Source organism: Notamacropus eugenii, chromosome 1, assembly GCF_028372415.1.
Source record: "Notamacropus eugenii isolate mMacEug1 chromosome 1, mMacEug1.pri_v2, whole genome shotgun sequence".
Classification (NCBI taxonomy): domain Eukaryota; kingdom Metazoa; phylum Chordata; class Mammalia; order Diprotodontia; family Macropodidae; genus Notamacropus; species Notamacropus eugenii.
The window spans coordinates 68,239,651-68,264,366 of NC_092872.1; the positions used below are offsets into that span (position 1 = coordinate 68,239,651).

Below are 24,716 nucleotides of genomic sequence, written 5' to 3' on the forward strand. Positions count from 1 at the left end.
TCTCCCGCGCTAAAATGTAAGCTCCTTGGGCTCAGGCACTGTGTTGTTTGCCTTCCTTTGTATCCTCAGCTTTTAGCAAAGGGAATGACGCTTAACAAGCACTTAATAAATGCATGTGTGCGGACTGACTTACTGACATACACAAGCTAAGACACCCCTCTCCCCCCTTTAAAAAAATACACCTAAGCCTTAGTTCACAGTCCTCTATCTCTCTCCGTTCTCTTCTTGCACAGAGAAAAGTCTGGGGAGCTAAAGAAGGGAGAATGAGAGCAGGACCGCCCCTAGCATTGTCAAGATGGTGCAATCTCTAGCCTGCCTTGCATAGAAAAGGGGCTGGAAACTTGCAAGAGCGAGAGAACGGAGGCGATGCAAGGAGGAACGATCACGCTGTCAGCTCGTGGCTTCTTGGCCAATGAGACGACGAACTTCCTGGGGCCCCACCAATCCGTGGAGGGCTCTGGGCAGAGGGGGCCAATAAAACATCAGGGCCGGTGGGGCCGCCAGCTGAACTCGGGGGGCTAGGCAGTCGGCCTCTCTTGCTACTGGCATCCTCGCGCTGCGCTCTTCTCTCTCTCCCTCTCTCTTCCTTCCCCTGATTCTCGCGCTTGCCCTAGCGCTGCGCTCAGCACCATGGACACTCCACGCCAGGTGGTCAACTTCGGCCCGGGACCCGCCAAGCTGCCAGGTTCCGTAAGTGCCCAGCGCTCCCCAGGGTGGGCGGAGAGACCGGGGGAAGCAGCTTTGTAGCTTCCTTGGCATCTTTCTTCCTTGGCAGCCGGCAGTCCCTTCTCCGGCGGGGCTTCCGTCCTGCGCCCCCTCCCCACCCCCCTTTTGCAGCCCTGAGCCTAAGGGAACTTGAAAAGCCATGCTGGTCTAGGCCACTGCCAGGTTCCGGTTGGTACCGCGGCAGCTCGAGCAGTGGTGCAGAGCCGCCTCGCGGCCCCTTGTTTGACTCGCTGCCAGGGCTCCGCGTTCTGCCAGGGCTGCGATCGGCGTCTGGCGGTGTGATCCGCAGCAGCTCACCCGCCCGCCCTGGCACTCCCCAGCCCAGGCTGACCCAGGCAGGACAGCCTCCGCTTCGCATGCTTGTCTCTGGACTTGAGGGACGGGGGATAGGGGGATATTCCTAAATCATAGATGGGGAAGGGTCCCCCAGCCCAGCTCTCTCCTTTCTCAGTAAGCTCTGCCCAAGGTCACCTGTTAATAAGTGACAGAAGAGGTTCGCACCTGGCTCTGTCCAAGGTCAGCGCTAGTAAAGGGGAGGTTCCTGGAGTAACTACTTAAAGAAACCTATGCATTGACTGGGTGTATCTCACTCAAAGTGAGAATGTGATAAGACTTAGCCTGAAAGCATCAGGGTCTCACTTGCATCCTGGGCCATCTTCAGCTGTCCTGATGAATATCAGGCCACTGGACCCAGATGGCTCAGGAGAAGAAGGTAAGGCTGGTGACCTTGCCCAGCCCTCCCTCACTCAAATCAAAGTCAACTGCAAGTCATGTCGTCATCTTGATATCATGGTCCTCTTCGAGAACCAAGGACAAACACACACAACAACCTGGTGAGCGGATGAGTTGCCAGCCCACTTGGCTCTCTTTTCCTCCCGGGTCAGTTAATCAGTCTATCAGTCCCGTCAAGCTTTGAGCATTTAAATGCTGACCACGTGCCAGGCGGGATGCCAAGCGCTAAGAAACTCACTCCCTACCTTCAGAGAGGGGAGACAACTTGCAAATGGTGCTTGTTATAATTGTTAATAATCTCAGAGGGAAGGCCCTAAGTGGAGGTGAAGTAATGGGGTAATCCAGCCACTTTTAGTTTGGAATGGAATTCAAGGGAACTGGAATCTGTTTGATCAGATTTCCAAAGAAAAATCCTGTCCACCCTCCCTGCCCCCCTCTCTATAAGATGCTGCACAGTGAGAGTTTTCTCTTGGTCAAAAGGGAAAAAAAAATGAGAGGATAATACTTTGCTTTGCTTTTCTCTCTCAAATGAATTCCATGTTCTGTTAAGAAAACAGTTTTTAATTCTTCAGATAAAAGGTCCAAAGACAAGCTGCTGCTTTTGCTAGATTATGTTTTATTTTTCTAAATCAGAGGAGAGGAGATAGAGAAGAGGCCTTGGAGTTTGATAGACTGGCTGAGCAAGTCACAATCTCTCAGTGCCCTAGGCAACTCTTAAAAACCAGGATTGCCTTGGCAGCATTTGGTGAAGGTAATTAAATTGTTGAAATCACTGCTTTTTTCCCTCCCCCCCCAAAAAAAGGAAGGAAGAAAAAAGAAATAGTCTTTGATTGTAAATCTCTTGTGCCAAACTAATGAGTTCCAATATTATCATCTAAGTGAAATGGAATTTAGCCAGGTGCTTAATCTATCATTGGGACAAAAATTTGTAATTGAGCTTTTGGAGGTAAAAAGTGGCTCTTGTTGCTTCTACCCGAAAATGAAGTACCTTCATATTCTCAAATACTCCAAGGGATCTGTGATTTCCTAATCATTTCGGATCTGAAACTCAACTATGCCCCCGCCCCCATTCCTATCCTAAGTGAGTCTTGTCCAAGTCCATACTTTTTTTTTCAAAGGCATAGCAAAAAGGACATAAAAAGTAGGGAATAATGTCAGTTCAAAACTAAATTTTAACAAATATCTAATAACAATACTTTTTTTTGGTGAAAAATACATTTTCTGAGGAAAACAACTTTTACAATGTCATAGATGATCTTAAGCCTGCTGAGGCTTTGTAAAACTCATGTCCAGTAGTTGAACAGCGACAGTTCTTCTCACTGTTAAATCTGAGCTTGAGGCCCAGGCTGTGAAGCATTTCTCTCCCATGTGCCACAAGATCTAATGCTATGACAGATAAGAACACAGCTTTGTCGTGTTGTAGATAAAAAAGAGATCCTCAGTTTTGAAAGACCAGAGACTTTGAGCATGGAGTGTTTCTTTAGAGAATGTTGTCCATCTAGTGAATGATAAATCATCCTTGTGGCGGAGATAACAGGCTTTATTTTATTCCTTAGTTTTTAAATTACCTTTAGTTCCCCTGCCAGACTTGGGTACTTATTAATTTTTATGTTGAAGTTTTTGCAACATTTTTATTGAGTCTTAGTTCCAGGGTGATATTTGTGTAACAGACAATATTTTACTTGTATAATTATTGCCAAAATTTTAACATTATAGGAAAAGGGCTTAGCAGTAGAAATACTTAGACTCATATGAGCATAGATGTAGAGCTATGAATCACATATCAAAGATCTGTGATTTAAATGGTATGAGTAAACCTTCCACTGACAAAGATTACCCTCACCCTGTAAGCTACTAGATGACCTGAGAGTTCTCTGTATCTGAAAAATTCATTACTGTGTGATCCTGGTCTGGGCCTCAGTTAACAGTTTGGGTTTGAACTTGAATGCTTTCAAGCCTGGTAGTTCCTACCTGAATTTCTGTTCTCTCGTCATAGCCATTGATAGTCCAGGGGTCATCTTCCTATGAAGCAAGAAAAATGCTGAATTTCAGCAATTAATGACTTCTTTTAATCTCCCAGATACTTCAGGTCCTAAGTGGTAGAGGAATATGTCCCTCCTTGACCTAGGTAAATCAGAGGGATTAGATGTCCATCTCAGAGTGTTAGCTCATTAGGGCTAGGGTGGACCTTAAACATTGCAATGTCTAGCCCATTCATTAGGCAGATGAGAAAACCGAGGCCCGGAGAGCTAAATGTTACAAGGATAGTGAGCAACAAATTTGGAATTTGAACCCCATGCTCTTCTCACCACACTCTCCTGAGTAACTGCTTTTTATTTGCATGTTTGAACTCCCACAGAAAGAAGCTGAACCTGTAAGGGGAGGTCTGTGAGCTGATGTGTGTTCTTTGTACCCTTTATGAAGATAGGTCCTAAGTCTCATTGCTTCATGTTACTTTAGGGCAGGTGGTTTTGTGGTCCTTGGTTATTTTTTTGTTTTTTTGGTCTAGACCTATGATTTTTACCAAGTGGGAAACTCTTGGTTTGGAAACTCCTAGATGAAGTTAAGTGACCTGCCCACCTTCATGAAGGCAGGCCCCACATCTAAAAGGTTTGACACTATCCATTATTCTGTTTCCCATCTTAGTTACTGTATTTACATCCTAATAATATACCAGGTTTACTTTGATAATTTTTTAAAATTTATTTCTTGTAAGCAACATCAAAGATCCAAAATAGGTTACTAGGGCAGTTACTCTTAGATCATTCATGAGCTCATGAGGTGATAGATTCAGAGTTGGAAGGGACCTCAGAGTTCAATTCCCTTATTTTACACATTAGGAACTTGTCCAAGACTACACAAGTTGTAAACACGAGATGAGATTTGAACTCAGATCTTCCGACCCCAGTGTCAGTGCTCTTTCCAGTGTATCAGCATTCTAAGGATAAAGTTAGAAATGATGGGAGCACACTTTGCCTAATTCTCTTGTTTTACAGATGAGTAAACTCAGCTAGTAAGTCTCAAAGCTTTGACTTGAACCCAAGCCCCCTGAACTCCTAATTGTGCCCTTTCTACCACATCACACTTGCCTGTATCAAATTCAACTATTTCTTTTGCACATATAGAAACCACATCCCACTCGACTGGATGATGAGTTTTACAGTTTTGCTCTGTGCGAACTGTGAATTACTTTTATATTTTAGAATGGAAGTTTTAACCAATGTATCCCAATGAATAAAGCATTCAACAAACATCTATAAGAATGTTAAGAAAGTATTGACTTGACAATTTGTTTTTAAAAAAATTCACATAGTTAATATCTAAGTGAATTCATGCCTTAGGAAAACTATAACATCGGTCTAATCTCAAAATTAAAATGTTAACTTTTGGATGAGTAACGTAAGCAGAAACAGAGGTGGTCAGTAGAAAAAGTGTCTCCTCCTGCTGCCTGTTGCTGGGATAATTTAGTTAGATCAGCACTTCCCATCCCCGGCTCATGCTTTTGTTCCCTGTATCATCTACTATGTTATGTGGCAAATGAACTCTGGTGAACTCCAAAGTGCAGGAGGCAGATACTGCACGTAAGCAATTAGTAGAGTTTTTTGCTGTATGGTGGAGTTTTTTGCTCCACGGTTACCTGCCTGTCAGTATTTTTGGAATAGAGTTGTATTATGCAATTTCCCCTAAAAACTAAACCTTCCTTACACCTTGTATAAAATCAAGTCTATTTTCTTAAGTGTTTAAATCTCTCTCAGTTTAAGTGAAATTGTTCAGGGGCTTTGGGAAAATTTTAAAAGATGATTTCCAAGATCCTTTGTGGTTCTAAATTCTGTAAATTGAAAGAGATATCAATTAGCATAAAGTGGGAAGGGCGAGTTTCTGGACATTAAGACAAACTTGTTGTTATCCAAGGGGGAGCCAACTCAGACAGGCTAGAATGGATTGTGAAATTTACAGTATGAACACTTACAACTCGTTATCATTGTTTAGTCATTTTTCATGACTTTGTGTCTCTTTGTGACCCTGTTGGGGGATTTCTTGGTAGAGATACTAGAAGTGGTTTGCCATTTCCTTCTCCGGCTCATTTTACAGATGAGGAAACTGAGGCAAACAGTTAAGTGACTTGCCCAAGGTTATCCAACTAGCAAGTGTCTGAGGCCAGATTTGAACTCATGAAGATGAGTGTTCCTGACTTCAGGCCTGGTACTCTATCTACTGTGGTACCTAGCTGCCCATTTACAAGGCAGAAATCAGCAAATGCTATAGAAAAGGGCTTGATGGATTGTGCAGACATAAAGCAATGGAGAAAATGTTAATAATGCAGGTTCAATTTTAAAATGAACATTTTTTGAGAGCTAATTGTCAAATATTTACCAGCATACTTCTGGCCTTATCTTTCTATATCCTGTTATTCCTTGATTAAAAATACCCATCTCAGGACCCATATGTACAAACGTATTTAAAGCACCTCTTTTTGTGGTGGCCAAGAACTAGAAATCGAGGGGATGCCCATCAGTTGGAGAATGGCTGAATAAGTCGTGGTATGTGAATGTAATGGAATACTATTATGCCATAAGAAATGATGAACAGACCGATGTCAGAAAAACCTGGAAAGACTTAGATGAACTCATGCTGAGTGAAGTGAGCAGAACCAGGAGATCATTTCACACAGTAGCAACCACAGTGTAGAATGACTGATTTTGATAGACAACCCTTCTCAGCAATGCAAGTACCTGAAACAATTCAAAGGACTCATGATGGAAAATGCCATCCATATCCAAAGGACTACGGAGTCAGAATTCAGGTTGAAGCAGACTATTTTCTTTTGGTTTTGGGTTTTTTTTTGCATGGTTTCTCTCATTTGTTATCTTCTATGCAACATGACTGACTAATGGGAAAATGTGTTTAATAGGAATATATGTGTAGAACCTATATCAGATTGCATGCCGCCTTGGGGAGGGAAGCAAAAATTTAAAACTTATGGAAGTGAATGTTGAAAACTAAAATCAAATAAACTCATAAAAAAAAAAGAAAATTCCAAAATCCTAAAAAAAAAAAAAAATACCCACCTCAGGCATTCCCTTCCCTTCCCACCACATATACACTGTTTAGATATAACCCTTTGTGAGCTAAATTCTTTATCTGAACCAGATTTGTTAATATTTTGTGTGTCTGCTTCTACATGTGGGTCTTTGGGTCTTTGTCACTTGATTTAGACATGGGTAGATACAAATACTATTATGAAGTAATTTTCTTTTTTCCTTTAGGTATTGTTAGAAGCACAGAAAGAGTTGTTAGACTACAGAGGACTTGGAATTAGTGTTCTTGGTAAGATTCCTGTATTTTGTGAGACTTTTCAGGTTTGAAACTTGCATATAACCAGAAACAATCTTGTTTTTTCCATACTTAAAGATGTGTAGTAGCTGGAATCTTTCATTTGTGTGCATTTATCAAAATTTCTTCTCCTTTTTCCTGTTTCCCACAGAAATGAGCCATAGATCATCTGATTTTGCTAAAATTGTAAACACAACAGAGAATCTGGTGCGGGAGTTGCTGTAAGTTTTATTCTTAAACACTGAATTATGTTAATATTGTTTATTTAATATTACACATACTTTGTGATTTTTTTTCTGTTCTCAATCTTGTAGGGTTTTTGGGGTAGTTTTAATGTCTTATTTCTTTTTATGAAGGATAGGAGTTGGAACTCTTTGCAATGGAAAGAACTGAGGTTGAACAGTATTTTGTTTATTTTCAGATGTTAGTAGAATTTTCATGAATTAGTAAAATAATCACTTAATATTTATTAATACTTAATAATTAAACTTTCCTAAAATCTAGAGTAATGTTATAAAAAGTAATATGGTTTAAAAGTGATTTGATAGTGAAAAAGATCATTCACAGCTTAATCACTTATAAAATGCTGGTCTGCCACTGTTTTTGGTGTTCTAAAGATTTCTGATGCCGTGGAGGTTTTTTGGCCTTCAATAGACTGTTTGAAAAGAGATAATAATATGTGTACATGCAGTCATTGATTTTCTGGTATATTTTTAACCTGCCAAGGTAAAGAGCAGTGTTGCAATATTTTATGTAAAAATCTCTGTTTTTCTCTGTTCAATAGAGGATGTTAAAGAGAGATTTGCTTGATGTGTATGTACAGGAGACACCCAATGAGATCCAGAGTATAACTGAATTGTTCATATAATAGGTGATTTTATAGTACAGGTTTTATTCTCTTTAGTGTGAGATGGGTGAGATAGGATAAGCAAGATGGAACTTTAGAAATCCTCTATCTTAGCTCCCTCATTTTACCAAGGAGGCAAGGGAGGGGAAGGGACTCAGTGTCTCACAGCTATTTAAAGTCATGGAAAGGTAGTAGAACTCATTCTCTCAAAATTTGAAACTTCATGCATCACACATAAACACTCTAGAGGTGCATCAATAAGAATCTCCAGTCCCATGTTGCTTTGTATAAAATATTACCTCTGCTTTGATATAGAAATATTCCTGACAACTACAAGGTGATTTTTGTGCAAGGAGGTGGAACTGGCCAGTTTAGTGCCGTCCCCTTAAACTTGATTGGACTCAAAGAAGGAAGGCATGCTGATTATGTAGTGACTGGAGCTTGGTCTGCCAAGGCAGCTGAAGAGGCGAAAAAGTTTGCTACTGTTAATGTCGTTCATCCCAAACTTGAGACTTATACAAGTAAGTGAATGGGGTTGAGTTCAATGCAGAAAAACTCTTTATATAACAAGTTGCTTCTGGCCAGTGGCTCTTTCATGTTTTAGGTGGGTTTTTTAATTCTTTCTCTCCATTATCAGTTACATTTTCTTTCATTTATTTATTTATTTATTTTTTATATCAGTTACATTTTCATTAAATTCTGATTGTACAGTGAACCTTTTAAAATGTCCTAAATATAGTTGAAAGACAGCATCTGCTTTTTGAGAATTATTCTATCCTATGAAAGATGGGAGCAAAGTATTCTTTAGGATGATGATGATGATGATTATTTAGGGTGGAAATTATTCTAAAATATCAGTATAGTATAATTTGTGTATGGAATGTTTTATAATAAAGTTTTGATTACATAAATATAAATGATTTCAGTGAAGAAAAATGAAGAAACTAGCTGTCTTAATAAACCAGTGGAAAGAAGATAATTAGGATGATTGCAAAAGACTGGAACAGCTATATAGGAATGACAGGAATGCTAAAGCCTAAAATGAGCTGGGGCTTGCTATGAATACAAGAGTCATACCAGTTTTGCCCTTTCTGTATACCTGTTTATTAACACTGTCTTCTCCATTGGAATATAAGCTCCTTGAAGACAGGGACTATTTTTCCTTTCTTTGTATCTCTTTTGTAAATTTGCCTCTTTACCATATGATAGGTGAAGTGTACTTTGGAAAGGATTAGCTCAGTGCCTGGCTCATAGGAAGCACCTAAAAATGCTCATTGACTGACTGAGTCATGACTCCCCTCAAATGGTGTGGGAGGTAGGTTGGCATAATTACACTTACTGTGCTGAAGGATTTGTGGGTCTGTTCCCCACCAAAAAGGCAAAAAAAAAATCATGATTAAGTAACATAAAAATGGGACCCCATCTTGAATCTGTTTTTTTTTAAATGCTAGAGATTCCTGATCCAAGCATGTGGAATCTCAACCCTGATGCATCATATGTGTATTACTGTGCAAATGAGACTGTCCATGGTGTGGAGTTTGATTTTGTTCCTGATGTCAAAGGAGCAGTCCTAGTCTGTGACATGTCCTCCAACTTCTTATCCAAGCCAGTGGATGTCTCTAAGGTACAGTACACAAAAATATCATTTTAGGGAAACCCAGTGTTGTAATTGTTTTCTCTTTTTTTTCTACTTCCTCTTTTTCTTTCCCTTCCTTCCTTCCTCTCTCTTTTTCATCTCTTCTTTTTTTCCCCTTTCTTCTTTAGTTTTTCTTTGTTTCTGTTTGTTTCTTTGGTTGTTTCTTTCTTTCCTTCTTTCTTTCCCAAGTCTTCCTATCTCTCCCAGACTGTGAAAGTTCAGGGGTCAGTCACTCACCTATTCATGACCAATCCAATACTGATTGGCATGTTAGCTTCAACCATCCTGTTTCTGACTTAAGCCAGTTTTTCCCATCCTTAAACATCCTGGTTGCATGGAGCCAGTACTCTTTCCAGTTTTCTGAAGGGATACAAAACATGCCATTTTTCTGTAAGGGGGTGATAAAAAAACATATCGGCCTATATACCTTAGCCATGTATTTGTTGAGCAGGAGGAAAGAGCACAGGGAGAATATTAGAACATTATCCAAAGGGATGAAGCCTCTTTATGGCACTTTGAGAAAAAGGTGTGAACTTGACCCCTAGATGATTCTGCTTATCTTGTGCTTTTGTACACCTACATATTGTCAAATTAAAAAAAAAAAAACAAACTATACCCTGCGTTTTGGCACAAATATGCTAGAAACAATTTTATTTAATTTAATGCTATTCTGTAATCTCATCATTTGTAGCCTTGAGAAGGAGATGTCCCAAACTAGCATAGTTCCCATATACCTTTAGATATGTCTACCCTGAGATGATTTGAGGTGACATTTATAGGAATCTTGAAGAAGTGAAGATTATAATGTGTTAAAATATAGTTTTGCGTTAGCATTCCAGAATTATGGTCATTCAATTCTTATTTCATGGATCTCTCCTTTCAAGGATTGAAAAGGTTTCTCTCTGTCATCCATTCCTTAACCCTGAATTTAAAAAAGGACATTATCCTTAAATGGTGAGTAACTCCAGTTGTCATAACTTCCAGGGGATGAGGAGGCAATGAATGACTTTAACTAGATAAGAGTTAAGTTTGTTTTCATCCATATTCCATTTCCCCATTAGCTTTTGTTTGTTCTTCCCACTTTTTTTATGCAATAGAGTCTGTGAAGGGTTTTAGACTGGAGAAAATAGTAATTAATATTACTAGTATTAATATTGCTAGTAATAATAGCAAATTCTTAATATTTTCAGTTGAACTAAAAAGACATTTCTATTTTTGTAAATGTTTTATAGCATTCATAGCAAGGCCACTCTTTTGGACACTGCATTAGCCAAAGCATGGCTGAAAGCAGTGGACATGGTGAGGAATTGGGGTAGAAACTTAGAAGGAGGCTTACATTCCATCCACAGCTGGGTAGATGCATAGCTTGCGCTTTCATGGAAAATAAGGAAGATCAGTTTTGTTTTTTTTTTTGAAGACATCTCATCTGGGAATATAGTATTACTCTCTGCAGGTGTAGTCTTTTGTGCTGTGTTTGGCTTTGATTTCATCTTTACTTATCTCTGATTTCTGCTGGATGTGAAGTCAAGGTAATATACTACACATATGAGGGTGGCCCTCCGGAAAGGGAAGATAAAGGTGGCTTGGCCTCTTCTGAACACAATGGCCATGAACCCTATTGCACTTTATTTTGTTTACCAGGAACAATAGATAACAAGACCATTTTATTATTTTATTGCTTTGAGGCAAAGAAGATGAAGAGCAGGGATATGTAATATATATGGAATATGTTAATATAATTGCCTCATGTTAAAAAAGTCTTTATCTGAACCTATATCTGATTGAATTCAACAAATGCTTAGTTAGTGCCCATTAAGGGTGATTGGTTAAAAAAAACCAATATGTTGTCCCCTCTCCAGGAACACACAGTTGGATAGAAGGAAAATATATATACAAGTAAATGTAATAGTTGATAAAATATGGCAAATAAAGCAAAAGAAGAATCTAAATCTAGACAAAGTGCTGTCAAAAAAAACATCAAAGGGAAAGTGGTATTTTGGAAGGGGTGTTTGATGTAAAATCAGATGACCTGGGTTCAGATTCTGCCTTTGACACTACCTTTGTAACCTTGGACAAATTGGTTAGTCTCTATATCTCAGTTTTCTCATCTGTAAAATATGAGGGCATTGGACTAGTTGGTCTTTGATGTCAGATTTTTGGTCCTGGATCTGACTCTAGAATGAAAATATATATATTTTATATTTTTATATATATTGATAAATACGTATAATTAATCTGAGTTCACTTGTATGGCCACTATTGATCTATTGAAAACAAAGCACATAGGCCTCTGAAATTTGCTTTATATCTGTCTTATGTCATTTGTAGATGTAGTTTGGAAACAAACACATATCAATGAAAAGGGGGTTCAGAATTTTACATGACTTTTTAAATCACGATTGAATGAGGCGAGGCCACCTAGGTTTACCTGACTTGGAATGAGAAGACCTAGATCCAAATCCTGCTTCAGACACTTCCTTGCTGTATGACTTTCCCAGGGTCTTGCATTCCTATCGGTAAAATGATGTGTTGGATTAAATGGCCTCTGAGATTCCATCCAGCTCTTCCATTGGATGACCTCTTAAAACTGCCTTCTGTCTTCTTTTTTAAGTTTGGAGTGATTTTTGCTGGTGCTCAGAAGAATATTGGCTCTGCAGGGGTCACCGTGGTGATAGTACGGGAGGACTTACTGGGATTTGCATTGAAAGAATGCCCATCTGTGTTAGACTACAAAGTCCAAGCCGGGAACAGCTCCCTGTATAACACTCCTCCATGCTTCAGGTAACTATTTTGACTTTGTATTTAAGAAAGGGGACTTTGAGGACAGGATTTTGACTTTGTATTTAAGAAAAGGGACTTTGAGGACAGGATTTTTAAAAACAAACATGGAAATGCCTTTTTTTTTTAAGGAGGGAAATATTTCTATTAGCTAATGACCTAATAGCCCTAGATCCTTTTATGAATGACTCCTACCTCATTCCTTCTCCTTCTCCCTTTCTTGGCTCTCCTATTGATTCTTTATTTACCACTGGCCAGCATTCATTATTAACCTAAGAGTTGTCCAGGGCCTCATTGCTGTGACTTGCATGTAAAATAATCTTTTTGTTCTCTTCCCTTTTAAAAATTACATTAGTAGATATTTATGGAAGAAAACAAGCATTTCCTTAATATAGTACAATATTTGCAGTGAAACTACAAATCTGCTTATGTACAACATGCTACTCCTTTCAAATATACAACAAAATTATCATGTAAAGTTCTTTTGTTTCTCATTTTTTTCTGCCCTCTCCACCTGCTCTATTAACCATTTCATTTTTGTGAAGGACTTGAAAAGTCTGAGCCTTCCTGCCCCTTCCTTCTCTTCACCCCACCCTGAATTGCTGAAAGCTGGCAGCTCTGTGGAGTAAAACTGTAGAATCTGATTTTACTTTTTTTTAGCTAAATCTGCAGGGGACTCTTCATCTAAGTGTCAAACTATCTGAATGAGAGCTCACACAGTGGCACCATTCAGTAGCAGTTTTTCAGCTTTTCAACTTTGTGCTCAAGGGTTTCTCCTTATGGAAATCTCCCAGCACTCAGGATTTATTAACTACCCACAAGACTCTAGAAGGCCTGGTAGAAGAGAGGAAAAGAAAGATTTAGGTCCTTAGTGTGTAGATAGCTGGATTTATCCTTTCATTCTGAGACATATTCATTTATTAATAAAATGGATAAAAGCAATGTAGACTCTCAGAGAAATGAAGAGGCAGTGAGAAGAAAGTTCCTCAGGGCAGATTTCTTGTTTTAAAGGATTCTGTTGTAGACATTGCATAATCAATCCTAAACACCTACTATGTTCCAGGCTCTATATTAGATGCTGGTGATATAAATACAATGGCTTTGTATTCCTACTCATAATGGGTTTTCATTTTAATAAAGGCAATAGCAACTGTATATGTAGATATATGCAGAATAAATAAAAAAGAGAATGAATGGAAAATAGTTAAATACAAAGTAGTTTGGAAGAGAGGTCATTCAGGACAGGTTTAAGCCAGAGCGTTGACTAAAAGCAGTGACTAGAATCTCCCTCTACCCTTGAGTAGGGACATTGAACTTGGAAGAAAGTGGAAGCAGGATGATGCCATCTTTGGGAAGATCATCTCTATGGGATTTTTCTGTTAAAACCAAATGACCATATAGAGTGGCAAAGGAGAGGCAGATAGAAAAAAGGAAAGATCCTTCAAAATCTCTTAGCAGGAGGAGCTTTGGTTTTTCTGAAACCAGTGACTCTGCTTTGTTCTAAAACTTCCCAGCATGAAACATTCTTATAAAATTAGTTTACCCAATGAACCCTTCTTTCCTCCCCTTTCACAGTGAGTCATCTTTTATAGCACAGAATAGAAAAAGAAAACCTTTTCTGCAATATCTTGAAAGAGTTTGATATTATATATAGTATTCCCTACCTATCTCCCTTATCTCTCCAAAGAAAGCAAGAATGTACCTTCATGTAGATAAGCCTATCTATAGATGATTAGACATAGGTATAGATAGAGATAGAGACACACGTACATATTTGGTGGCCAGGCTTAGTCATTATAATTTCACAGCATTCAGTTTTGATTGCTATTTCCATTTCTGTTGTTATAATCATTACATTTATTTGTTTTTCTGTTGATATTGTCCCTGGTTCAGCTTACCTCATAGTGCAACAGTTCATGGAAATTTTCCCATTTCTTTGTATTCATCATTTCCATAGTTTCTTGTAGTTAATTTAATATAAATGTATTTGTAAATGTACATAGAGAGTACATAATATATGTACATATATCTATGTATCCACACTATTTCACTGTATTCATCTACTCTATCTTTTTTATCCATTCCTCAGCTGTTGGATATCTATTTCATTTCTACTTCTACTACCAAAAGCCCAGTGTAGTTGCTGTTGGAAGAGTTCATCTCTGACCCACAATTGTGTAGTCTCCTTTTAAATTGTTTCCATTTTTGTACACTACTCTATTTATTAAAAAGTTTTTTTCTTGTATTGACCTAAATCCATCTACGTATAATTTTCTTGCCATTAATACTAGTTTTTGCCTTCTTTGAGCTTTATAGAGTGTTTAATTCTTTTTGATATGATAGCCCTTGAGATAGTCAAAGAAAACTGGCTTGGCCCCTTAAATTTCCTTTTATCTGAGTCCCAAATCTTTGGTCTCTACTTTTACTTCTAATGTAACAGTTTTTATATCCGGTTTATTCCCTTCTGGCTGAATTCCAGTCATTTTGGTTTTCAGAAATAGGTACCCTACTCTATATGTCATCTTGCTAACACAGAATATAGTAGGACTCCTTCCATTTTTCTGGACATTATACTTCTCTTAAAGAAAACCCAAGACATATTAGCATTTTTGACAGCCACGACATCTTGCAGACTCATTGAGCCTACAGCCAAATAAAACTCTTAAGTATTTTCATTATGAACTGCTCTTAAGCCAGGAATTCTCTAATCTTTACTTGTGCATTTTATTTATTCAACTTAAATAAAAGACTTTATTTTTATCTTATTAGATTTATCCTACTCTATCAGTATTTAGGGAGCATGATTCCATCCTAAAGTATACCGATTATACCCCATAATTCTATATCAGTAACTTCGGTCAACCTGTTTTTTGTCTTAATTATGGGTAAAAAAAGTGTTGAACCTGACAAGGAAACTTTATTACATGTATCATTGGCATTCAGGTGATCTGTATCTACATTGCATGCTTCGGATGGATTGGCCCACTGAAATCCTATTGATAAGGGAAATTTGATTAGTTTGCAATGGCTTCTTTTGATTGGGCCCATTTTGACTCATAGCTAGCAATGCTTACTTTTTAAGTGACCACAAAACATTTCACTATTCTGTACTATCCAGGATCTACCTTTTTCTGAAAAGTAGGAGATCAGACATAGACAATTTTTTTCAAACCTTTCTTATTCTTTGCAATCTTCGAAAATTGTGGGCTTAGCTTAACATTTACGAATCTTTCATTTAACACCTTCATTTGGGCCTAGAGATAGGAACTCCTCTAAAGCAACTGCCAGAGAATTTACACCCAGAGGGAAGCTTAGAGGTCATTTAGTCCAGGAACCTTTTTTGTACCCTTTGGCAGTTGGCAAAGTCAATGGAGCCCTTCTCAAACTAATGTTTTTAAATACATAAAATACTAGAAAAATCAATTATATTGGAGTACAGTTATCAATATATTAAAAAAACAACAAAAACCAAATTTATTGCCTCCAGGTTAAGAATCCCTGGTCTAGCCTAATCTTTTTATTTTACTAATTGGGAAACAGATACAGAGAAGGGAGAGAGGTTCCGTAGGAAGTAAGCAGAGCTGCTATTGTCACCTAATCTATTTTGGGATTTCAGTTTTCCCTTAATCATGTTTGTTCTATACTTCTCAGTCTTAAGATCATTTTGCTTTATAGAAAAGATAAATAAAAAATAGCAAAGATTATGTAGTTTGTATTCTCTCATATGTTATTGCTGTTATTTCATATTTACCAAACACTATCTCTTCTTTATCCTTTTTACTAAGAAAACTTTTTTTTTTAGTTATTCTGACCTCCTTTTTCTGTATTCTCAGTTTAAGATCTTGCTTTTTGATATTCTTAAAGACCTGTGCTAGTAGTACTCATTCTTGCCTTTGGGCCTCAATCATCTCTTTGTACATGAACTTTAAAAATCTGAGCCTATCAGATTATTAAACAGCTATTTTATGTAGCCCTAGCCTAGGCTAAGTTTTCTAATTCTGTTTTTAAAATTTTATTCTGGACAGCTACATCTTCCTGGCTAGGAGGTTAATTCTCTATCCACTAAGCCAGGCTGTCTTTCTAAATTCATTTTTAAAAAGTAATTTGTTTTCTTGGTTGAGTTTACAATCCAATCAGCATTTCTGGAAGATTTCTTCAGTGTTTCAATGATATAAAACAGCTGGGATAAGTACAATATAACCTTGAAACATTTGGGTTTTGGAATGTTTTAGGTTGTTTTTTTTTTTTTTAATCTGCATATGCCTATTGAAAATGTTTCTAAAATGTTTGCATATACTTTCCTGTGTTAGAGAACGTAGCATAGTGGACATAATTAGATATTTGTCAATTGGGGCCATCAAATACAACAACTATTTGAATTGGGGGCTTTTTTTTATCATTAGTGATAACTTTCTTATGTTAGTGTTTGGATTGAATATATACCAATTTCTGTGGACATTCTGTGAAAGTTGTTTCTTGTTTGTTTGTTTTCTCCTTCTAAAAGTGGAATATAGGAAAATTATATTCTGGTTAATTGAATTTTTTACTATAATTCACCTGAAATGTCTAGAAGGGTATCTGAAATATTTTAATTATCCATATTTATAAGATTAAAAGTTACTCACATTTAGAAGTTAAAAGTTAAATTATTCACTTTTAGAGAGTGAATCAATGAATAGTCAAGGCCTAAGGGGGAAATGAGTATTATTCCTTAATCATTTTGAGATAAGAGTTGCTATTATAAACCTGAAAAATTAGAGGACATTCAGTATGGTCACATGAAATAATGTAGCCCTTGAAAATCCACTATTTTGAAAGATGATGCCTTTGGTTAGTTGCTTTTTTGGTAGTCAACACAGAATGTGAGGAGACTTTGAATCTTTATATATATTAATGTTACAGTGAATAAATGGCCTTAAATAGTTGATTGGTAGCCATGAGAAATGAAGAGATTTTCATTCAATATGTCTGGGCTCTGGATTAGAATAAAGGGCCTCATTCTGGTATTATTTTATCCATTAGTACTCAGTTCTAGGCAGAGACCAACTCTGTCTTAAATCCACATACCCTAAGAAAACTTAGGTTTCCTAAGAAATCAGGTGGAGGGTATATGATTGTTTTAACTTGGGAAATTGGTGAGTATAATGGAAGTTTTTCAAAATTTCCACTCCAGATTTATAACATAATTACTCTACAAAGAAATAGCTCAGATGAGAATTGGTCCCATATAGAATCTGCCTACTGAGACACATCCAAAGATTATATGAACACAATTATACAACATTTTTCACAGAAATAAAGATAAATCTAAGCAAGTGGAGAGATATTGATTGTTCAGGGGTAGGCTGAGCCAATTTAATAAAAATAGCAATGATATTTGAATATTTCTTTCTGGCTGCTTGCAATATCTTCTCCTTGAGCTCTGGAATTTGGATATGATATTTCTGGCTATGAGTTTTCATTTTGAGATCTCTTTCAGAAGGTGAACAGTGGATTCTTTCAATTTCTAGTTTGCCCTCCTGTACTAGAATATTAGGGCAGTTTTCCTTGATAATTTCTTGAAAGATGATGTCTGGGCTCTTTTTTTGTTTTTTAATCATGGTAGTTCAATAATTCTTAAATTAAATCTCCTGAATCTGTTTTCCAGGTCAGTTGTTTTTCCAATGAAATATTTTACATTTTGTTCCATTTTTTCATTTTGTTTATTTTGTTTTATTGCTTCTTGATGTCTCATGGAGTCATTAGCTTCCACTTGCCCAATTTTAATTTTTAAATAATTATTTTCTTCACTGAGCTTTTGTTCTTCCTTTTCCATTTGGACAACTCTGCTTTTTAAAGAGATCTTTTCATTAGATTTTTGTTGCCTCTTTTGCTATTCCATTTTTTTTTACTATTCTGTTTTTTAAGATAGAATTTTCTTTAGTGTTTTTTGTGCTTTCTTTAGCAAGCTGTTGACTTTTTTCATGATTTTCTTGTATCACTCTCAATTCTTTTCCCAGTTTTTCTTCTCCCTCTCTTATTTGAATTTTAAAATCCTTTTTGAGCTCTTCCAGGAATTCTTTTTGGGCCTAAGACCAATTCGCATTCTTATTTGAGGTTTTGGATATAGCAATTTTGACTTTGTTGTCTTCTGAGTTTGTGTTTTGAGTTTCCCTGTCACCACGGTAACTTTTCATGGTCAGGATTTTGTTTTTGTTGTTGTTTGCTCGTTTCTAGCTTACTTTTTTTTTTACTTTTGACTTTATATTACAGTTGGTTTCTGCTCCCAGGATAAAGAGACTACTGTCCCAAACTTTGCTTTTTTACAAAGATGTTTTCAGAGCTAGTTCTGGGGAGTCTATAATATAGCTTTTAGTTCTTTCAAGGTGGTGTGATCTAAGGAGAGTTGTATTTGCTACTCTTCTGACCTGTGAGTAACCACAAGCATTCTTTTCTGCCCAGAACTGTGACCAGAGTCCCTGCTCCCCTGTGGCCACAAGCTTTGGCTCTTTTTTACCGTGGGAATGCCACTCAAGACTGTGACCTGGATTTGAGTATGAATAATAGAACAGCATCTTTCATCCAGTGACAGCAAAGAGACTCCTGTAATTTCCTTCTAACCAGTTGTCTGACCCCCTTACTGTCTGTGGGCTGAAAGTCCCAGAAACAGACACTGTAGCAGCTGATTCAGATTGTTTTGAGGCATTATTTAAAGTTTTTTGGAGAGGAATTTGAAAGAATGTAGGCAAGTCCCTGCCTTTTCTCCACTATCTTGACTCCATCCCCAACTTACCTTCTGCAGGGCAGCTTTTCTGCCATCTCAACCAAGATGGGAAGGAGGCCATTTCAGGGAAAGACCATTAAATCAGATTCTATTCAGAGATAATTTGTGATTATCTCCTATAGATTTCTATGTGAAAACACAGGACAAAAATCTTAAGGTGAAACAGGGGCAATGAAGTGTTAGTTTCAAAGGTACCAGCACTATAACCATACTTCCTAGGAATGTGCTGAGCACAATAATTCTCAGCTGTTGCTGTGTAACCAAGTCACAACGCTCTAAATTTGTTTGGTTGGAAGAGCTGCTGAATTAACATGGTCATCAAAGCACTCATGGAGAAATTCCCCAAGCTCAAAGGATTATTTGTGAAGAACTTAATAAGGTGGCAGAATGACACTAAGTATTGCATATATGTGTAATGTGTTGTCATTATTTTTAATTATTATTACTGTACAGTATATGAAAATGTGATTCTTTTAGTTGGTATTGTGATTTTTAAATAATTATGAAAAATAAATTCTACGTTGAGTAGTAGGAGGATGAAACAAGTCAAACCAAAGGCCCCAGGCATTTCCAGGCCTACTTGCTAACCTTGTTAAAAATGAAATTGAGCAGTTTAGGGCAATTGATTTGCAAATGAGGTTTTTAAGGTTGATAACATAATATGTGTAAAAAGAAAATAATGAACCTTGAAGCTAATAATAATTATCTCTTAAGCTTTTTATAATACTCATCTCATTAGATTTTTACAATAATTTTCTGATATAGGTAAGGCCAACATTATTATTCCTGGTTTTAGTGATAAGGAAATCAAGGCCTTAAATGATTTGTGTAAGGTTTAATAGCTGGCAAGTTGTGAAACTGACACTCACACCCAGGCTTTCTACTCTATATCCCAGGTTCTTTCCACTTAATTAAGCTAAGAGGACCCCTAAGTTGTTGAAATGGTATTAGGGAGATTTGGGGTCAGATTGTAAGACAGAAATTTTTGGACTCTATTATAAGACTTTTGTCCTTCTTTGACTCCAAAATATGTACATGTATATGTCCCTAATATTGTTTATGTAGCCCTGGATCATTTAAAAGGTCTTTTATAAGACTCCCAGGAACTAGGAGAGCATCAGGAGTGGGGTTGCAGAGACTAGGATTCCTCTCTGAGCATCTTGTCTTTATCATGTTGTAATCTCCTGGTTCTCAGAGGATACTCTGTCTGCTTGTCCCAGTTACAGAGGGACTGTGTTGATGAGCTAGTCCGTATCCCCAAATAAGACTCAGGTCCCCTAAGAAAGCAAGTAGGAGTGTTAGGTGGTTTAAATTATGGAAACACCTGAAACTCAGATTACTTCTGATTCTGTTCTACCATCTTGTTCTGCCAAGGGGTCTGTTCTGGTCCTTCTGCTTGAAATACACTCTTTTCTCACTCTCACCTTTGACTCTAGGAATCCAGTTTCTTTCAAGGTTTAGCCAAAGACCACTCTTTTCCATGAAGTCTTTTCTGATTTCCTACCCTCTCCCCGCTAATTGCTAGTGCCTTTTCATTCTGTACTTTTCTGTGTATACATATATACATACACACATCAATCCATATATACATACATACACATATACATATATATGTGTATATATATATATACACTTATGTGTATATGTATATGATATACATATGTATGTTATTTTCCCCTGTAGAATGGCAGACCCTTGGGGTCAAGGACAGTTTCACTTTTGTCTTTGTGTACTCTCCATATATAATACTTAGTGAGTCCTTAATAAATGCTTATTGATTGATTGGCAGACCAGTTAGGAGATATAACAACTTCTACTAAACTTTTCAGAAGGATCCAGAAGACACCCCTAGGAGGAATACAGTGTGGAGGTGGAAGGGTGTGTTGTTTGAAGACAGGTTTCATCTTCTAAAAACATCAGTGTTGATAAATGATAATAATACTATCTCACATTTATATAACTTTTGACAAACAGAGCTGATCCTTTCTGAGTGGTTGATGATGATGTTTTGGGGGATTAGGGCAAATTTCTTTTGTGTCTTAAGAAGTAAGTGGGATAAAGGTCTAAATTGTTCAGGTACACAGGTGACTTGTGAGGCAGTGAATTTACAGTAATAATATCATTAAGTGCACCATCACAGGGAGATAGAAAATGTGGGATAATAGTGGTCCTTTAGTCTTAGTAATGCAATTAAGCACAAACTATATGCCAGTGTGATCTCAATCAAAATAGGACTTTTTTCTCTTTTTGTTTTAGTATACTCAAGTGCCTCTGATTGAATCTTGCTTTTATCAATCTCTTGGTTATAAAGACTCTTGATTGATAAAGGCAAGGTTCAGAGTCTTTACAAGGAGTAAAGTACAGAAACAACAGTTTCTTTAACTAGAAACAGTATATGTATTGGTATTGTTAATGTGATTAAAGATCTTCCCCACCCATTAATGAGACTGCCTATTAAGGGGAATTTGAGAGTTTGATTAGGGAAGATTTGTAGGAACACTCACAGCTTTTGTTAAATGAGAGGCACTGATTCTCAAGGGTTGGTTTGCCCTCTGACTCTAAAAAATGTATAAATACTCTGAGAATGAGGTTTTACTTTGGGGCTTAGTTTTTGCAAGAAGGTTTGAGTGCTAAATGAGTACCCTGGGAAGCTGCTAAGGAGCAGTGCCCCACCCCACTCCCCTTGAAAACCCCAATGCCATGCCTATGGTCAGGCAGTTGTACCTGTCTGTTGAATTATGGTCAGGCAAACGAAGCCATGTCTCTTGATTACTTTGGGGCTTACTGATAGGAAGTGTTCGTTTGGCCAGATGAGGACTCTAGGAAGCTGCTAGCTTGCTGGCTTTGAGAACTCAGATGTTGTGCTTCCCTCTGTGGTAACTATGGTCAGGCAGTCTAATGAATTCAGACAGAGGATGCCATGTCTGTTGATCTTTTATTTCCCTATATTTTCTTTGCAATTCAGGGTGCTGACTTCCTGAACTAACTGAATGAAATATGTACTTGTGATTATATGGCTAAAGGAATGATACATGTGCTTAATTAAAGTGATTGCTAACCCCTCAAAAAAAATAATATCAAGTGCTTTGTAGGTTAGAGTGTTCTTATACATATATTATTAACAGCAACCTTATGAGGTAGAGCTGTTATTCACATTTTGAATGAGGAAACTGAGGATCAGAGTAGCAGTAGAGATGGGAATTCACATTCAGGCTTTTCAACTCTGAATTCAGCACTCTTGTTATTACACCTGACTATGGGGCTTATCCTGGTTAGCCATCAGGAAACCTTTTAGGATTTAGAGTGAGTTAGCTTTTCTACATAGGGGTCAAGTACCATCATCCCAGATCTGCTAAAGAGAACGTGCCTATGAAAAGCTGGACTTTACTGCACTCTCTCTCTCTCTCCCTCTCCCTAAAACAACTTGGCTTTCTCTCACTGTCTTTAAGGACAGACTGCAAAGTGGAAGTGTGCCACTTCTTTTTCTTTTTTTTTTTTATTAAATTATTTTATTTGTTTTTGGTGTTCTATAATCACTTCCATATATCTTAGATTTTTTTCCCCCTCCTTCCCTCTTCCCTCCCCACTCTCTCCCTGAGACAGCATATACTCTTACATAGGTTCTACACATACATTCCTATTAAATACATTTTCACCTTAGTCATGTTGCATAGAAGAATTAAAATGAATGGGAGAAACCATAAAACAAAACAAAAAGAACACATAATACAAAAGAAAATGGTCTGCTTCATTCTGCGATCCAATTCCATAGTTCCTTCTCTGAATGTGGAAGGCATTTTGCCTCAAGAGTCCACTGGGAATTTTTTAAGCCTTTGCATTGTTACGAAGTACTAAGTCTACCAGAAAAATTTCTCACACACTGTGGTTGTTGCTGTGTACAAAGTTCTTCTGGTTCTGCTCCTTTAACTCAGCATCAGCTCAAACAAGTTTTTCCAGGCCTCTCTGAAGTCTTCCTGTTCATCATTCCTTACAGCACAATAGTATTCCATTACATACATATACCACAACTTGTTCAGCCATTCCCCAGTTGATGGACATGCCCTTGATTTCAAGTTTTGGGCCTCCACAAAGAGAGCTGCTATAGATATTTTTGCACATGTGGGACCCTTTCCCATTTCTATGATCTCTTTGGGACAGAGTCCCAGAAGTGATATTACTATATGAAAGGATATGCACATTTTTGTAACCCTTTGGGCATAGTTCCAAATTGCTCTCCAGAATGGTTGGATCAGCTCACAGCTCCACCAACAGTGAATTAGTGTTCCAACTCTCCCACATCTTCTTCAACATTTATCATCTTCCTGTTTTGTCATGTTAGCCAATCTGATGGGTGTGATGTGGCACCTCAGAGTTGTTTTGATTTGCATCGCTCTAATCAACAGTGATTTAGAACATTTTTTCATATGACTATAGATAGCTTTAATTTCTTTCTCTGAAAACTGCCAGTTTATATCCTTTGACCCACTTCTGTCTTTCTTAAAAAAAAAAAAAAAGGCTTTTTGCAAGATTAGAGTGGGTCCCTGTAGAGATTTCTCCGACTATCACTCCTGTAAATGTTTAAAATACTGTTGTTTTGTTTTCTGTTCTATGAACCTCTCTTCTGTACCAGGGTCCAAAAGGCCCAGAAATGCCTTAAAGTCAAAAGACCTGGGTGTGAATGCTGGTGCCTAGATGGGTAACCATTGATAAGCCTCAGTTTTTGTATCTGTAAACTTGGGACAATGGTATTTGTGCTGTCTGCTACAAGCTGCTGCAAAGAAAGAGCTCTGTAAACCTTTGAGTCCTATAAGGCTCAAATATAATTATTATTATTAGCAGCCATAGTAGTAGCGGTGGTGGTGGTGGTGGTGGCGGTAGCAATAGTGGTGGTAGTAGTAGTAGTAATATTTTTAGAACTTTCAAGCAGTGGAAAGTAAATATGTATATTTAATCCTAATTAGCAATTCCTACTATGCCGCCTGCACGTGTCCCTTTTTGCTTACCAGAGCTAAGCTAAACAGCTTCTTTTGTCATTATTTCAGCATCTACATCGTGGGCTTGGTCCTGGAATGGATTAAGAACAATGGTGGTGCTACGGCTATGGAGGAACTTAGCCTAATCAAATCTGAAATGATTTATGGTATTATTGATGAATCCCAAGGATTCTATGTGTAAGTTGAGATTTCGTTTTGTGTTTTTGCGTTTCTTGTTCATTTAAAAGTGTATGTGTGTGATACCATATCCATCATTCATTAATGTCATCACTGGCTTTGATGTCATTAATACAAACATTTTTGAATTAAGTGCCCACAATCCTCTGGGGAAAAAAGGACTAATTACTTCCTTGCTAGACTTTCTGAGATGTTAGAAAATCACGCTTGTCAAGTTGTTCAGCTCTATTGCCACTTTAAGCTCTGTAATTTCTACCAGAGGTGAGCATTAGAATTTGTGCTATTTTTCTGTGTTCTTGGGATTTTTTTTCCCCTTAAAATGAACAGATCATTAAATTCTCCTACCCACCGTAATTCCTATGTTTGGCAGAAAATGCCTTCGCAAATAAGTGATTTTGTGGTAAGTCATCATTCACACTAGGAAAAGAAAAAGGGAGGAGAAACCCACCTACCTATTTAAATGAGATTTATTGAATGATATTTTTTCCAGCCAACAGGGTCCTGCTCCAGGATGGCTGGAGACAGTTGTTGAGTCATGACCGATTCCTAGTGACCCTATGTGGGTGTTTTTTTGGCAAACATGCTGAAGCGATTTGCCATTTCCTTCTCCAGTGGATTAAAGCAAACAGAGGTTATAAGTGACTACTCTGGGTCACAGAGATAGTGAGTGTCTGAGGCCAGATTTGAATTCAGGTCTTCCTGACTCCAGGTCCAGCACTCTCCACTGAG

The 24,716-nt window shown here is 37.6% G+C and overlaps 1 protein-coding gene across 1 annotated transcript in view; it reads left to right on the forward strand.

Moving 5' to 3' along the window:
- Positions 1-407: 407 nt before the first annotated feature.
- PSAT1 (phosphoserine aminotransferase 1) overlaps positions 408-24,716 on the forward strand; it is a 40,304-nt gene continuing 15,995 nt past the window's right edge. Inside the window, exons 1-7 of the mRNA XM_072605041.1 lie at positions 408-690; positions 6,726-6,786; positions 6,944-7,013; positions 7,955-8,160; positions 9,091-9,263; positions 11,887-12,056; positions 23,859-23,987. Coding sequence (XP_072461142.1) covers positions 631-690; positions 6,726-6,786; positions 6,944-7,013; positions 7,955-8,160; positions 9,091-9,263; positions 11,887-12,056; positions 23,859-23,987 — 869 coding nt within the window. The 5' untranslated portion in view covers positions 408-630. The remainder of the gene's footprint in view (positions 691-6,725; positions 6,787-6,943; positions 7,014-7,954; positions 8,161-9,090; positions 9,264-11,886; positions 12,057-23,858; positions 23,988-24,716) is intronic.